The 17103-nt window shown below is 40.0% G+C and overlaps 1 protein-coding gene across 11 annotated transcripts in view; it reads left to right on the forward strand.

The window, feature by feature from the left end:
• The first annotated feature begins 349 nt into the window (after window positions 1-349).
• The window catches only part of TNIP3 (TNFAIP3 interacting protein 3), a 69959-nt gene continuing 53205 nt past the window's right edge, over window positions 350-17103 (forward strand). The window contains exons 1-2 of one of the 11 annotated variants that reach the window (XM_072037485.1): window positions 350-469; window positions 923-1053. Coding sequence is in view for 3 of the 11 variants with exons in the window: in XM_072037492.1 (XP_071893593.1) it covers window positions 13155-13157 (3 nt within the window). In the remaining 8 variants the exon portion in view is untranslated. Of the gene's footprint in view, window positions 470-842; window positions 1054-1459; window positions 1507-4041; window positions 4076-11042; window positions 11161-13078; window positions 13158-17103 lie in introns of those variants that run through there. The other 10 variants (XM_072037487.1, XM_072037486.1, XM_072037489.1 and 7 more) reach the window with 10 other exon arrangements.

Raw genomic sequence — 17103 nt, forward strand, 5'->3', positions numbered from 1 at the left:
TGTTCAGGTTTAAAACTGAGGTTTCAGAACTGATGCAGCAAATTAATTGAATTAATCTTTCCTTGGAATAGTACATTTGTTTCTCTGTTTTTAAAATTGATATTATATACAGTACTCTTTACAAAACACCTGGAAACAATTACTGTTCTTACTGAATTCTCTGTTTACATAATCAGACCCCCCCCCAGTGCTGCATTCTGGAACAAAAAGTACCAAAACAGTTAGCTGATCTTTTGCAAACAGCAGTTAAAGTGGAATCTCTGTAAACAGAATATTGGCTCTTGATTTTTGTCAGACCATTTTTTTTTTCTTAGGGTGAACAGATGAAGTCAATTGAAACAACATCCCCTTGTAGACTCAGCTAGTAATTAATTCAACAGGACTTCAAATTAGGCTGATTTAATGAAGTATTAGACTTCTGATGAAGTATTCTCAGCAAAAGGAGGTAGAGATAATGCACTTGAAATAGGTAGGTCCTGTGGACTATAACTGATATTCTAGCTTCATTTTTTCTTGAAACATCAAACCCATTACAGACCAGCACAAACACACGCAAAAGGCATATATATCATTGTTCAAAGCACTTTGGCATGCTTTCTCAACTATTTCTTTATATATATATATATTTTTTTTTTCATGTTTTACAGTAAGCCAGGTAAGATGGTAACTGCCTTTCACTTGTTTAGCTTTGAAATCTAGAAACATGGCAGACTTAAAAGTCTATTACAGTTTCACCTTCCATGGCTATGTGCCACTAAAGTTGTTCCTAGAACCTGAGAACTTGCAGTGAACTTTAATCTGTAAGAGAGAGATAAGCTAAAGGTCGCATTTTTTTCCTCAGAAAGACATGAGTGCCATGAAAAATAAGAGTTGGGTGCTTGTTTCTGCTCCAGTGAACTCAACAGTGACCTTTAACTTTCAGTTTAGTGGCTTCAGGACTATCCTTTAGATGCAGGACAGCTGCGAGGTAGAGGAGAGGGCTGAAGAAGGCCATTCCCAAAGCTGCTGGTGTGCATAGGTGAGGAGGTGAACTGGGGCAGTGGAGAAAACAAGGTAAGTGGCAAAACTAGCTGTCGTTTCTTTTGCATGCAAATGTTTGAGAAAAAGAACGTTTTGCTGAGTGAAGTCACTGCTGCATGCCAGAAATAGCAGCCCCATGTGCATGTGACATACCTGCTTAACACAAACACAAAAATCTATTATAGGCCCTTCTTTAAAATAAAAATAATTGTTAGTAAAGAATAAGATTTGATTATGATCATAAAACAATGAGAGAAATAGCAGATTCATTGTTTTTATTCAGTGGTTTTATTGAATATGCCTTTGGAATTTCTGCTTCTCTTGCTTCTCTCTTGCATAGGCAGCATTTTGTTTGTTCTTTGCTGTTATTTCTGGACAATTTGGTGCCAAGTTATTTTTCTAATCTTCACAGTCAATGTGTCTACTTCTGTGATTACAGGACGTAGCTTTGTTATATAAAATGCAATTGGCTGGGCTGACAGAAAGGTGAGTATCTGGTTCCTAGTTAATACCAGGAAAAACATACCTGGCCTATATAAAATGGGTTCAATTTAATTATTTTTATCCACTATTTTCTTAATAAATGCTAATAACTTCTGTGAAGGAAATATATTTCATAATAAATTTCCCTTTCCTGCAGTGTTTTAAGGTTAACTTGCATGTTTTCTTCAGTACAATTCTGAAAACTGCTGCAAACTCTGGAGACACAAACCTCAACCTGAACCCTCTAGCTATTTGTCTTACATGCTAAGTATACCAAAAATATTTTAAATGCCTGTTGGTGATGCTAAATAAAGGCATGGGAAAATACCAAAATAGGAGGATTGAAGAACAGCAGAATTCCCTTTACTTGAATCAATATGTATCTTTACTGTGTTAACTAACCCAACTGATCTAAAAAATGCAAGTTGCAAAATTATGCTGTTTTCTGTCATGAATGGTGTATTTTATATTTAGATGTTAAACAAATATACTCAGGCTCCTTCTAGTGGATGTATATCTGTGTGTATCTGGTATTTGGTCAGTTCAGTTTGCTGGTTTGATTATGAGTTTTCCCCACAAGATCTGTCATTTGGTTAGGCGCTGTGGGAGAGAACTGTCCTGGGAGCTCTGATCCCAGAGCAGATTGCCAATGAGTGTGGGTGATTTCTCTTTCTATTTTTTTTTTTTCCTTTTTTTACATGTACACTTAGTTATAGATGAATTTTGAAACTAGTTGCAATAGTTTTCCAGAAGTGAAATAGTAATATTAGCCTGGAGAAGAACAAGCAAGTAGAGGCTATGCTAGGAAAGCACTCTGAAGCAGGTAGACAACTGGGAATGTGAAGCGAGATGCTGCCTGGAGGGCAGGCACGTGGGCATTCAATCCACAGGCATCGTTTTTGTCCAACATAAAGTCTGTTTCACTTGGCAGGGGTGGAGAGGGGGGCGAGCAGTTATCTTCCATCTGGATTACATGATTTAACAAAATTGTAATAATGGTTGGGGCCTTCCTAACAGGGTATTTTTTGCAGAATAACATTGGCAGTAAGATTCAATCAGTAAGATTGAAGCTCTTTGCAGGTCTATCTAAGAATGAGGGATGACTGAGCTGCCCCTGCAAGGGGCTGTACAAGGAGTGGAGGTGAAGAAGGTGCTGACCCCAGGTAGCAGTTCAGCAACTGGCTGAGAGGAATATGCAGCAAGGGCACCAAAGGATGCCCCTGAGGCTGTTCCTCCCTGACACCTGCATCTCCTTTCTGCTTGGGGGTGAGGAGGCTGGGGTGCCCAGCTGTGTACAGGGTGGAGGGGGGAGCAAATGGGCAGCAGGTTCCAGTATTCCCCTGTGCCTCATCTTGCCTGGAAGCTTTCTCCTCTGTTCTCAGTGTACTCCTCTGCAGGTGGGGGCTCAACTACTTGTCCTGTGTGTGTGAAGGGCAAAGGAAAGGCTAGCTGTTGCTTAAGCTAGAGTGCCTGAGCCATCTGGATACTGGCTGGATAAGGCCAGTGATTAGTGTGATTAGTCCTTTAACTGATGTCCTTGATTCCATTGCTAGTTTTCTTTGTTTCCGTGTTTTTTCTCTATATGCAGGCATTGAGCCGGCTGAGAAGAAGTAAAAAAGGGGTTTGTAATAGCTGGATCTGGAAGTCAGTCCAATAAGGCCTATTAAAATAAAAAGCCATTCTCAAAACCATCCTGGGAATGAAAAACAATTTTACCAAGAGAGGTGTCTGACCTTTTCTAATTTGGTAGTCATTAAGGGTGTCTGACCTTTTCTAATTTAGTAGTCATTAAGATTTCACAAACAAGTTGGTGGAAGTGTTGGCCCTGTTCTGCAGCAGCTGATTCAGAAACGAAGTTGTTGATGTGCTTCATGCTACTTTCATTTTAATTAACGTATACTTACACTACTTGCTTACCTTTCTTTTTGGTTCCTCTACCATTTGAAAGTGAGTCCTTTGAATCACCAATTACATGTTTTTTCAGTGCTGATAGAAGCAGAGGGTGGTGTGACTTTCTGGTATTGCCTCCTATTACCACCTCTGTAGTGATGAATTTATGCAGTAAATCTCGGTACAAAGATGATAGCTAAACTCAACCATGCTCGGCAGCAGTCAGAGGACTCTGTATAGTACGAATGTGAAGCTGTGGAACTTTCTTAGATGTCCTGCACGGAAGTAGGCAGCAGTGTGACTGGGTGAGGTAGCAGCGTGATTCAGTGGCACAACAACCCCATGTTTCATCCTCGGCCTGATGGTGATCTTCCTCCTGTCATGTGCCACCAATGCAAATGTGCTGGTGTGCCAGTGCTCTGTGGGAGCCCTGCTCATTGGGCCGTCACACAGTCAGTAAAAATCCCAATTCCTGGAGTTTCATAGCCAAGGCAGAAGGTGTCCCATGCTCTCACAGCCTACATATGAAACATCCCACACAGTTCGTAACCACCCTCCTGCTTTCACTGTGTGTGGGGGAGTTTATCTTTACTAGAAACAGTAATTGCAAAAATGACCTTCATACTTACTGAAAGCGGTAGACTGCTCCACTCTGACTCATGGAAGGGAGCCCAGATATTGGGTAACGGCTTGCTTCTTGATAATCCATTTCTCTGTCTTCTTGTGCAATAGTTGAAATGATGGCTAGTTCTGTGTGTCGGATTCAGTGTTGTAGGTGACGCATAGAGCCGCTCTGTCTTTGCCAGAATCTAGGATGAAGCGAAAAACTACAAAACCGCTGCTGACTGATGAAAGCAGCCTTGCGTTGGCTCAGCTGGGTTTCAGAGCAAAGGCTCAAATTTCGGTGTGTCTTCTGGTTTCAGTTTTAGAATAACAAATCCAGCTCAGTTCATGCACATCCAGTTGAAAGAAAAGCCCTTGCTTTTATTCTCTAATCATTTTGCCTCCCTAGTGGATCTTTGGCATCCCTCTTTACTGTTTTCTTGGCTGATTTTTTTTTTTTTGTCGTGTTCATTGGTGTTTTACTTCAGCAGGAAATCCCCTTTTTAAAATGCTATGTAATGAGTCACTACCCGTGTTTGCTTCAAGCTGAAGGGGATTCCAACTATTAAATTGTATTATTGCTAAATATAATCCTGTTCCATTGTGTAGGTTGTAGTTTGAACCAGAGAAAGGTTTGCGGAAGTAGTAGGTTAAACAAGCAAAGTTGTTGTCAGTTTTGTTTATTAAACTGGAGATTAATGGCAATTCCAGTAAGAAGTAAGCAGGTTAGAAGTTTAATAGATCAAAACACATCTCAAATTGAAAAAATTACTCAGCAGTTATGAATCTCTGAAGATCTGTATTGCTGGGCCGGGGGGAGAAACAAAAAAAAAAAAACAAACTGCATAAAAGCTTGTGAGTTCCCAGTAGTGAATATTAGGACTTCTTCAGCAAGAAGCATGATCTGGTTTAGTTTTTTTTTTTTTGTATGTTTGTTTGGATTCAAAATTTAATTGCTCTGATTTCTTTTTTACTCTGGCATGGAAAAACGCTTTGAATTTGTTTCACTACAGATCTGAGTATCTCTGTCTGTATTACTGCTGTTTTAGCCCATGTTGCTTTAGGTTGCCATCTTCTGAAACCCTCATCTACCACATTTTGTGATCTGGAGTGATGTTGCGACTTGATTAATCACCTTTCAAAACTGTGTGTGCATAAAGGAGATGGAAATTTCAAATTGCAATAGCCTTTGGTCCAGCCTTCTTATGCATATACAGATATGCAAGCAATTCAGGTGTATTCACAGGACAACTGATTTGCTCCCCCTTTCAGCTCCAGATTTCCTTCCTTATTTTTATTATTTACCTGAGAGCTTCTACAGGCTGTAATACAGACTCTCCTGTTCTGCTGGTGACATCTACCTTTGTGCTGCATGAGATAGCTTGTTCTCTGCTGCTTCCAGACTTGGAAATACCCGTTTTTATATTTATTTATTTATTTATAAATAATATATAATTATATTGTGGCATCCCTGCCTATAGCAGGGGGGTTGGAACTAGGTGATCATAAAGGTTCCTTCCAATCCGAGCCATTCTATTTTATATATATATATATATACACACACATACATACACACACACACACGTATGTACACTTACATATATAATATTTTTGACCCTTTCTAGTTTTATTTGTCATTTAAACAGAACTCAGCGATTCCAATTTCTAAGTTACCTAAACTACCTCTCCCTCCCCATCCCCGAGTGTATTACTTAAAAGCAAGTCGTATTAATATCTTCATTATCATATGAAAGGGGGTGGTTACATGTAGAGATACGGTGGTTATTAAGCATTGAAAAGGAACCATGATGTTGCTGAAGGCCCCACAGTAACACTCTTGAATTTAGAAAGAGTCCCACTACTGGTTTTACAGCTTATTGCTGTAAAGGAAATAAGTTAATAAAAGCCACAAAGTTGTACAATTTCCCATAGCCTTTGACTAATGCTTTTATAGAAAGAACATTAAAAAAATAGTCTTAGCTGAAGGTGAGGGGATTTCCTTAGGAAGAATGCTTTTAGGAGGCATCGCTCTGAAACTATAACCTCAGGAGTCATTTTCTAACAGTGAGGAACATCTGCCCAGATGAATGGGAGACTAGAGACAGCCCAATCCCCAAACTACTTTTGGGCTTTACCTTTTTTCAAAGGTATTTAGGTGCTAAAGACTGAGTTTTATAGCAGTGCTCTAAAATGTCTCATTTGCCTAGCTATGGTCCTCTTAGGGCAACAGAACCAAAAGAGCTGGGCTGGTCCGTGGGATAGAAAAACTCAAACCCTGCATTGCAGCGCGGTGCAGATACACTCAGGTGGGTCAGTCTGGAGTCACCCTGGGTCTGGGAGCCAACCAGCTTGGCCAGTATAGGTCAGGCTGCTCCAGTGAAGGTCCTATGTGAGTAAGACTGGGCTTCCCATTTACCCGGTGCAGCTGAGGTTGTCTTAGGGTCCAGTGACCTAGACTGGCTCACATCATGCTGAGCAGAAGCTGCTGCTAAGCTCCACCACAGTGTAACACCTACATGGATCTGGAGTTCACATTTTTGAAACTTGTACCCCATTTGTTTTGTTTGAATAATACTCTCATATAGATTAAATCTGTCTGATTTGTAGAAATTGAATGTGCCTTTTAGAGAAATTATGGTGAATTGAAGTTGAATGTTTGCTGGCATTTGTAAGACAGTAATGGAACATTTATTGGACTAACTTGCTCTCTGCTGTGATTTAAGGCTTCTTGAAAAATAGGATGCTCAGAGATGTATTGCCAAGGCTTAGAGTGAGGTTATAATTAATAGGTAATATATTTGTCCCTACTTTGTAAAGTAATCTGTACTTGACTTTTTTAGGTCACGATTGCAGGGAAAGTACATAGAGGAAGTAAAACTGCTTGCTATAGTCTCCTAGTGCTCCAAGCACTTAGCTTTTCTTTTTCTTAGAGGAGAAAAAAAAAAGGAAAAAAAAAAAAAGCAACCTTATCTCCGCTACAGCAAATGGCTTTTCCTTACAACATTTAAAAAATTAATCATTTTAACAACCTTTTTCTTTACTGTTCAAAGAATTTTTTACCTTGCTCTTGATTGTTCCCCAATGCTTGTACACTGCCTCTGTCTATGTTTTATGAGTAAATCTGAATAACACAGGGGTACTGCTTCCATAAAATTCAGGTCATACGAGGTGGAAATAGCAACCTAAGTTCAGGAGTTCCTTCATTTTTATAGTTCTTTCTTTTAGTTACAGGAAACAACTCTAAGGCAGTTTTCTTGTAGGGTGATATATGGGAACACTTGTCTTGATAGATTTTTTGTTGTTGTTGTCTGTGTGCATATGTTATGGGGAGCTGTATTAGAAATGCTTGGATCTGGCTTCTAACAGTGAGAGAACTCTCCCTCTAATGTGGGTATTAGCTTTACCACACACACTTATGTCTTGCAAAACCATATAGTGAAGTTGTAAGCAGATATTATTCTTGATTTTACAAAAAGGGAAAATTAGATTCGTATGCTTTTTGGGGGGGACAGAGGACTTCCTCTGTCTGTTATGATGAGTATTAGTGGTTGTGAAAAAAAGGTCATCAGGTCCTTCAGAGAGCCTAGAAAGAGTACAATTCTCATCTGAAATGTCGTGGACATGTCACCATTCACCATCCTCCCCTGCTGCAAAATGCCATTCTTCCTGTCCACCAACAACCAGGATACCTCTTATGAGATGCCTTCATTTCCACTGTTTGGCCTTGGTCAGCTGCAAGCATAGCCCAGGAGAAGGTATCTTCCTCTGTTGACCTATCTGGGCCAATCGCAAACAGCTAGCTCTTACCGGGTACATCAGACCGTACTTCCTTTTCCTTTTTTTTTTTTTTTTTAACCCAGGCTCTCGTATGTCATGTGCTCAGTTGACAATTTACAACCCATAAGAGTGGTGTTAGTAAGCTTAGCCTGTCATTATCAACTGTTCAATGGAGTTTTTTTTTTTTTGTACAATACTGTTTGATATTATTCTGTATTGCCCTGTTCAGTATCTTTCTAGTGTTTTCTTACCATGATCATCTCATTCTAATAATGCTTTAATTAATGTGACCAAAACCTCTGCTGTGATTGAATTCCAGGATGATCCCTCTGTACAGAGGAACAAGCAAACGCAGTGGAGTGGCTAGTTCTCTTCTCTTCTCTTCTCTTCTCTTCTCTTCTCTTCTCTTCTCTTCTCTTCTCTTCTCTTCTCTTCTCTTCTCTTCTCTTCTCTTCTCTTCTCTTCTCTTCTCTTCTCTTCTCTTCTCTTCTCTTCTCTTCTCTTCTCTTCTCTTCTCTTCTCTTCTCTTCTCTTCTCTTCTCTTCTCTTCTCTTCTCTTCTCTTCTCTTCTCTTCTCTTCTCTTCTCTTCTCTTCTCTTCTCTTCTCTTCTCTTCTCTTCTCTTCTCTTCTCTTCTCTTCTCTTCTCTTCTCTTCTCTTCTCTTCTCTTCTCTTCTCTTCTCTTCTCTTCTCTTCTCTTCTCTTCTCTTCTCTTCTCTTCTCGCATTTTTTAGTCATTTTAAAACACTTTTGTATGATCTATTTTAGAAACATGACATAGCATAATGAGAGTGTGCCTTACCCTTAGGGTGGGCAGCAATAGTGTTTGTGACACTCCTTAATTTTTTTCCACAATCCAGCTCAGTCTTGAATGTCTTGCAGTCTATCCTTGGCCTTTACTGTGGAGGTGTCCAATGTTTCAGGTAAACTTACCGTTTTTGGCAGCCCTTGAATCTGGAAGCAAACACTCTGTCTCATCCAAAAGACACCTAATGGTCCCTGTGGGGTAAAGTCATGTTTCCAACAAACCAGTAGATGAAACTTCAGTGTTGTATAGTGTGGGAAACTTATTATGGCGTCAGAGTTAATTTTTCTCTCGTTAGTTGGCAAGCAGGTTAAACTCTGCGTGATTAGGAAAGAAAGCTTTCTGAAGCTTATGTAGACTGAGAAATTTCTTTCATGGAGCATTCAGACATTGCCTAAAATCAGGTTTAATTCCACTTCAGGACAAAATTTAAACACTGCAATATTTCAGTAAGAAAAACCACAATGGCTGAAGCCAATGGGTGGACAACCAGCTGGGGAACAAGGCAGACATTTTGGCCAGAAAAAGGGATTTGTATTCAAACTTCCCTGATGCTAAACTCTGTACTTAAACGTCATGGAACTGACAAATGTCAGGGAAGTAATGCTTTGCTGGAACTTGTTCCTGGCCTGCTTTAAAGCTTGTTTTCAATTTCTGGCTACTGTTCTCTGTGTTATAGAGGTGGAGGTGAAAGACCAGGTCCATTGGAAAAACATGGAAGCATACCAACTGATTTCAAAAAGGACCAGGCTGTACACTTGCAGTGGAAATTTATAGGAAAGATATTGGAGGAGGGTGATGACTTGGGGATGAGATATCCATCTTCATCAAAATCTGACGTGGCAATCTACTTATAAAGAGCTGTGTGGTTGGATGGAGGTGAGACCATTGTTATTGTCTCTCCTTACCTTGCCAACATATCAACCTCATGAACATCTTCATGAAAATCCAGTGAAATAGTGAAAATCCATAAAAATATATTTGACTAATAATGAAGAATTGATTGAATCACCATCCAAGACCTCATAAAGTAGCTGTGGGCTTTCCAGTTTTCCCATAAGGAAGGGAGAATTTGTTGTGGGTGGTCTTTCTTTTGTGGCTAAGCAGGAAACCACACAGGGAGCAGGAACAGAGCGGGTGGGAAGTGCTCTGACTTCTTGTACATCTCAGGCAAAACCCTACAGAGTCCAAACCTAAATCAGAGCTGTTCACTAACATTTAGGTTAGAACTGGGTAGCAGTATGTTCCTCTCCAGGAAGGTCACTTCTGTGAGCACAAAAGTGTATTTCAACTCTGTATCAAGTGTGGACAAGATGCACCCACACCATTAACTGAGTTTTCATCAAGAAAATGACAGCTAGGACTGACTGCCTTGTGTTCCTACTTCTTGATTTGGGGCACCTGAGTCTGTTTAAAAAATAGACAAAAATGATGATAGCGACCAATCTATTTCTGTGAGTGAAGCGGAAGAGTGTTTTAGCTTGACAAAAATGTAAGTGCGTGGGAGTGGTTCTTATTCATGCACCAAAAAGAGGAGGACATCTGTAGACAGCCAGTGAGCAACATTGATGTCGACAATAGCAGGCTGCCTTTGTTCGGCAAAATGAATTCTTAATGCCCTAAGTGTGGTATCAAAGTATAAACTTAAAAACTAAGTCTCAGAAGCTTCCTGTACAGCAGATCTGTCTTCAGCTTCCTTTCCAGAATAGCGGAGTCCTAAACTGGTTTAAGCACTTCGATTATTTTTCTTTTTCCAATCTCTGTTCTTCCTTGTAGTGATCTTTTCTCAATAATACTTACATGGCAATTAAGCCCTTTACAAGTCACCTAGGATCCGGTACTTTAAGCTGCTGTCTTTACATTATATTAAATTTTCTCTAACTCATTTCCTTATTTTTCCCATATGGAAAGCCCTTACACGAATAGTTCTTTAGTGGACAATAAAATAATTTGAATGGCAGCCATCCAATATGGTCTTTCTATAGATAAGTGGCTTGGGTATGCATGAGAAGCAATGAATTTTTTATTATTCAGGCACGTTATGGTGTAGCCAAAGGGGCTTTCCTCTTCTGAATGGGGGAGCAGGGAGGTCAGGTAAAAAGATGCATGTGTGATTTCTGCTTTACCCCCACAATTTTCCACTGGAGGTTAAGAGAAAGGGTTCCCCCTTCAATTTTTTCCATTGTCTATTTTTCTCTGCCTCCACAAAACTTTTTGTTGTGCCTACCTTGTGGTGGTGAAAATAGCATGATGTTCATGCCACTAGTGTTTATTCAGAGTTCACAATGAAACAATATGACTCTCTGAGGCAAGGTGGCTGCTAAACTGGCATTAACATGATAGGAAGAGCCCATGTTTTCATCTTGGATTCTTTGGAATGACTTAGAAATGTTTGTAAACATTTTCTTCGAGGAATGGCATCTTTGTCTGCCTCTTTTTTTTTTTTTTTTTTTCCCACCTTCCAGATAAGAAGGCACCTGATCTTAAAGGCTTAACTGTCCCAGCTTTACCTGGTCCTGGACTAGAAGAAATCTGATTACTCCTGGTCTCCCTGGAAGGAACCACAGCAGTGCAGTTGAACAGGTGATGGATATTAAATGCAGGAACAGTACACATGGAAAGACTTAATTTAGCTCTATCATTGTTGCTTAGCTGACAGATGTCAACAAACTGACAACAACAACCCGCTGAACTATTTCCAGTCCCATAGCAATTAAGCATGTTGGTCGGTCCAAAGTCAAAAGCTGTGTTTTAGTGCAGAAAAAGCCAAAAAACATAGAAGGCTAGATCTGCTGTATTTTTTTTTTTTGAAGGCATTACTGAGGAAGAAGAGATGTTATTCCCTTGTTACTTCATTAGCTGGTGGAAGAAGCATTTCCCCTCAGATGCGTATCTCTTGGCTTCAATTTCTTTTGCTGCTTGGAAGGATCTGGGTACACATCATTTGTCTCAAAGATAGTGCTCTAACAGCTTGCTACTGAGCTTTTGCTGGTGGGTTGCTTTCAACCTCCCCTGAGGAAGCTGTTCTGCTTTTTATAAGCACTTATATATAACTAAACCAGTGATCAGAGCAAGAAAAAGTGTGCTGATGTAAAGCTGAGTGAGTAGGCTGCTGTTCTGAGAGGATGAAGATGTTTGAGCTTTTTTAAATTTTTTTTTTGGACCAGATAGACAGTAAATCAGAACTCTGGCAGAAATCTGAAAGTCTGAACCGTCAAGCTAAAGCCATTAACATTTTCCCCAACAAAGCAACAGCAAATACTTCACACACAGTTAAGACTGTTACTGCAAAAGAATAGAGAAGTTGCTCTAACTCCAGCAGTTAAAACACTTGCCCAGGAGATGCAAACACAGTTGAACTCCCTTCAGGCAGGAGAAGGAGTTGAGCCTTGGTCTCCCACATCCTGACCCTGGCCTGTTGTTCTCCTCTGCTGTAGCTGCAAATGCCTGCTGCAAATAGTTTTGTATCATCAGGGAATTGGACACGAATTTGCAAATGATTATTGTGTGTGTGCATGTGAGAGGCAGAGGGTAAATGGTTTGACAGAGAAAGATATACCCTACTTTTCTGAGAAACTGTGATATTCCTGCTAGGAGGACAAAAATGCTTCCAGGGCAGTTAAATCACTGGTATCTCCAGTGCAGAAGACAACAGCAGCCTCCTAAAAATGCTAGAAAGGTATCCCCTCCCTGGTGCATGGCTGCGCAGGTTTTGTTGTCATAAAAATTGAAACCAATACAAGTCATTCTTAAAGATAACCTTTTCTGAACATACTTATAATGAATCTTTCATTTCTAGGTAACAAAATGACAGTGTTAATTTTTATCATCTGTGAAACTTGATTAATGAGCTCCTAGGTGCAGGCTACACTCTGAAATGAATAGTGTGCTCCTGAAAATGCTACATCACTTCTTGTCTGGGCGGAGGGGAAGACGTTTGTGCAGTCTCCACCTCTCTACGCCCTCTTCCTCAGCGAGAAAATCAGATACGATAATGAACGTGGTGCTTGTTGGCTGGGGAGAGAGCTGAATGTCACTGCTGATGGGGAGCCTGCGGCTGGCTACACTGAGTGCTGTTTCTGCAGGGAAACCTTTAGAATAAATTCTAATTAAAATGCATTCCTAGAAATGGGTCCCTGACCTATCTCCTCCTTACAGTAAATTATTCTGCTTCTAGATTAATACTGGTGCTATATACCTTTTGAGCTGATACAACTTTTCCACCGTGCTAGACCGCTGCTTTTCCCACCGCATGCCTCTCGCTGGTGAGTGGGCGTACCATTGTGTCACTGTTCCATGGTAATCTGAAGAGCGAGAGGGAATCCTCTGTGGTCTCCTGCAAGCACTGCTTTCAAGTAGAGCTGCGTGGGCTGTGTTTATTTGTGAGATATGAATGCGTCCCCACCGTTAGAATGACTTTAAGAAAGGGGTTTCCCTAAGCCTGGGGAGTAGGTTAAACCTTGAGATAGATATATATTTGCCTCCAAACCGCTTAGTTGTCATTTGATTCAGAGAGCCTTTATTGAGACTAGTGCCTTCTAACCTAGCAGACACGGAGTTGAGCACCTCGCCTGACAATGGTGAGTAACTGCTGCATTCGGAGCTGGCATCGCTGTGTCCCTGCCTAGCCTCAGGATGAAATCATGTGCCTCTTTTTCATCTACCAAAAAAGATTTCAAATCCCAAACCTGGTATGCTAAGAGTTTTTTTGTCTTTTTTTTTTTTTTAACTTTTTATTTTCTTCACAATTGTGTATAAATCATGTGATTTCATGCACATTTATACTCTGCTGTAGCACAGTTTTTGTACTCTCTTTTCTCGTACAAGGCTGGACAGTGAATGGTACAGGAACAGTAAAGCATTATTGCCATGTAGAGCATTTGGGCTATGTCAAACTCTTACTTTAGAGTAAATCTAATGTTAAAAGGACTCCGTGCACATCTACTGGGTTTGACCCATGCTTCTTCCTTGGGTAACATTTCTGCTGAAACTTTAGGAAATTTTACCTGTTCTGTAGAGTTTGGGATGTGCCCTGTGCTACAGACTCTGATGAGCAGCCACAGGATTCCCTTGGCTGGGTCTGTGATTAGGAAACAGAAGGGCCCTTTATCCACATCTGCTACAAATTGTTTTCTGTAGTCCATGTAGCACTTGAGGGTGGTCCAGGGCTGTGGGCTGGGTGGTTTTTGCTTGCCTTGTTGCTGTGAATGAACATTAATGCTTCATCCCAGAAAAAGTTTTGAAGCATTTCAACACCGAGTAAGGAATACTTGGAGTCACAGCATAAGAAATTTCAAGTGGTACATTTTCGGTTAATAGGCATAAACAGTGAGCTGTGAGGACTGTTGAGGCTTGTGTAGAAGGAAAAGAAAGCAAATTTATGCACGTTTTTTTCTCTCTGTGTTTTAATTCCTTGTCTGATAAAATATAAAGCTGCGGTACTTGTAGCCGTTGCAGTGAGAATTAACCCTTCTGTCTTCAGAGCCAGTGGTGTTTGCTGCCAGAGGGCCTGCACAACCATTACACTAGGATAGCTGTAGGACTCTCTGCTCCAGTTCCCCCTTCTCAAACCAAAGTAAGAGCTGTCAGTACACCTATGAGAACTTAAAAATGCTCACAGCAACCCACTCAGAAAGCTGTGGAAAAAGAGTTTCTTAAAGGGTTGTCTTCCCTTCACATGCTGCTGGATCCTTAGTAAACGAAGATATACTGCTGGCAGAGTCCTAATTTCCAGCAGTGAGAGTACCCCATTATCAGAAGTGTGGGCACACTAGAGTGTATACAAAGCAACAAGCATTTCGCAGGTCTCTGAGAGCTGTTTAGCACTTGTGTTCCTGCCAGCCAAACTGTGCCAAGCTTTTCTGCAATGGAATGGGTTTGTCAGATCATTCCTAGTTTTCTATAGGCTCATTTCTTATTTCTTTTTTTTTTTTGTTCTGAGATTTTGAAGCTTATATGGAGAGTTTGAAGTTTATATAAATCTGAAGCTCCTCATCTGAATCAGATTCTTACCTTCTTAATGTTAGGCTTCTGCTCTTGCAGCTGTACAACTTTTTGTGGTAGGTGTGCTTGTATCTTGAATACTTTTCTCATAAACTCATCTCCTTCCCAGCCACGTGGACCCTGTCCTTGGAGCAATCTTTCTATTAACGTGGCAAGTTACCTATTTGTACTCTACAGATCTGTTTCCAAAGTCACTGGACTTAATAGATTCTAAATCATTTCTCTCTTGGCTTGGATTGCACAAGGAAGTTCCATTGTTTCTCTTTCCCTTCACATCACAGTTGTATTGTTGGGAGATGTCCATTGAAAATTATTCAGAAAATCATCTCTGGCGCTATCGATCATTATATTTATTAATCTTGCTTTTATCTTGCAGCATTTTTCCTTTCTACTTCTGCGTATTATCTTCTGGAATTATTTCTGTCCATACTTTGACAGTGAATAATAACGAAAAAAATATCTTTCACTGCATAATTTAGAGCTGACATTTAACAAACAGCTAAGTATTTCCTTCCCATCTTGCCCACCCTCAAATGATTTGTCATGCTAATTGAAGCTAGATACAGAACAGGAGTAAAGTACCCTTGGGAAGGCTTCCTGCAGTGCTCTTAGATGACATACGCCTGGTTTATACGTGTTCTTCTGAAGAACTGTATATTTGGCAGAGTTCACTGTTTGACAGATTTGTGATTTCATGATAAATTGCCTTTAAACAAATTAAATACATTTATTGCTGAAGGCTTTATTTTATTTCATCACTGCATTCTGTACATCTTTAATAAAATAATTCATATTCTATTAACAAGGATTCCCCTTCATAGACTTTGGGCAATAAGTACGTTCAAAGTATCATTGCCTTTGCCCTCACGTCTTTGTGCAATGATGGGCGTTGGTCAAACCCAACATTTTCCAGTAAAAAACTGAGGCCCCTCATTTTCAATACTTTTAGGAGAAATATGTGCAGTATCTGAAAATCAGGCTATTTATGAATATGAGAGAGGCTCAAATAACAGAAAGTTAAAATTCATTTTCATATACAGGAAGAAAAATGTTGAGATTTTTTTTTAAGGCAATGTTTTTGGTTGCAGACATCATCATATATCTTCTAGCAGCTTCTTGGTATGTTGTAAATCACTCCAAAACATTAAAGCTTAGTGCATACACACACCAACTCATAACCTTGTAATAATTAGAGGTTAGTAGTATTTTCTTCTTTCTGTGGATTCCAGTGATGGGAGAGGGAAGAAGGTGACTTTGTAGGAATCCAGGAAAGCACTGAGGACTTGAGGTATATTGTGCATGGCTTTGACAACTTGATCATACTTGACTTCTCTTTGTCACTTCTTATGGGACTCTTGCACATTAGAGTTGTAGCCATAATATTTTTGGCAAGGAATTTAGGTTTTGAAGCCTTTCAAATTGTCTTCTGTGCTTTAGATTCATCTGTGCAGATGTCTGTGTGGAATGACTTACGTTGAGCTTTGCTCTGGGCATGACCCTGGCTGCTTTTGGTAATATTTGTGCCGTCGATTTCTACTTGAAGGGGTTTATACTCACATGGGAATATTTTATTCACTTTGAAGATCTTAAGAAATACATCTAAATCTGAAGATGTTTAGAAATCGTTAAATGGACAAATTTCTGAAGAAATAACTATGTCTGTAAAATGTTTTCCATTCTGGTTTAATGTAAGAAAAAAGTGATGTATTGATTTTTCAATCCAGGTCATGTACTTAAAAACAGGATTTATACCCACTACTTCAACTAGTTTGTGTGTGTCAATAGAAACGTTTTCAGACACCCTATTGTAAGACCAAAGAGCTGCACGGCAGATGCTGCCTATCTGTGCAAAACCAGCCTGCTACCTCCCATACGAGACAGTGAATGCAGAGATTGCGCTGTGCGTTTGCATTTCCTGGACTGCTGCCAAACAGCTTGCAGCGCAGAGCCTCTCCAGAGTCCCATCTACGTCGTGCAGAAAACCAGGCTTTTAGTTCTGGGTAGAAATAGTGCGTTCAGCCTTTAATTGCCTCATTCCTCAGTCTGGTCCACTGCAACAGCCTTCAGTTGTTTTGGGTCTTGATTTATTTCAGTTGTTGCACAGTTTGAGATTAGTTCAAGAAATTAAATAGAGTGCTTATCAAGTTCTGGACATCACAGATTTGTGGCATCTGTGAATTAGGTTTTTGGGGATGTTTGCTCTTCTGACTCTACTGCTACCATAACCAAGGAAAATTGTGCTTAATGGGGAGATCAGTTTTAAGTATTCAGAGTTAAATCTCCCTGCAGCACACAATGCAGGTACCAGTTTCATTTTATCTGAATCTAATTGGGCAAGACAGCTGAAGAACCTAACAACTTTCTATTTTTCGCACAACTAAAATGTCAGACTTTAAATATTTGATTAGAAAAGGTCTAATATTGAAGTTTCAGCACTATCAGGAAATAACAGGGGGAGGAGAGGACTGGCAGAGCTTGCTGTCTTTGTGGGTTTTCTTGTGCTGCATTTACATGACTGAAGCT

Source organism: Anas platyrhynchos, chromosome 4 (genome assembly GCF_047663525.1).
Source record: "Anas platyrhynchos isolate ZD024472 breed Pekin duck chromosome 4, IASCAAS_PekinDuck_T2T, whole genome shotgun sequence".
In the NCBI taxonomy this organism is placed as follows: Eukaryota; Metazoa; Chordata; class Aves; order Anseriformes; family Anatidae; genus Anas; species Anas platyrhynchos.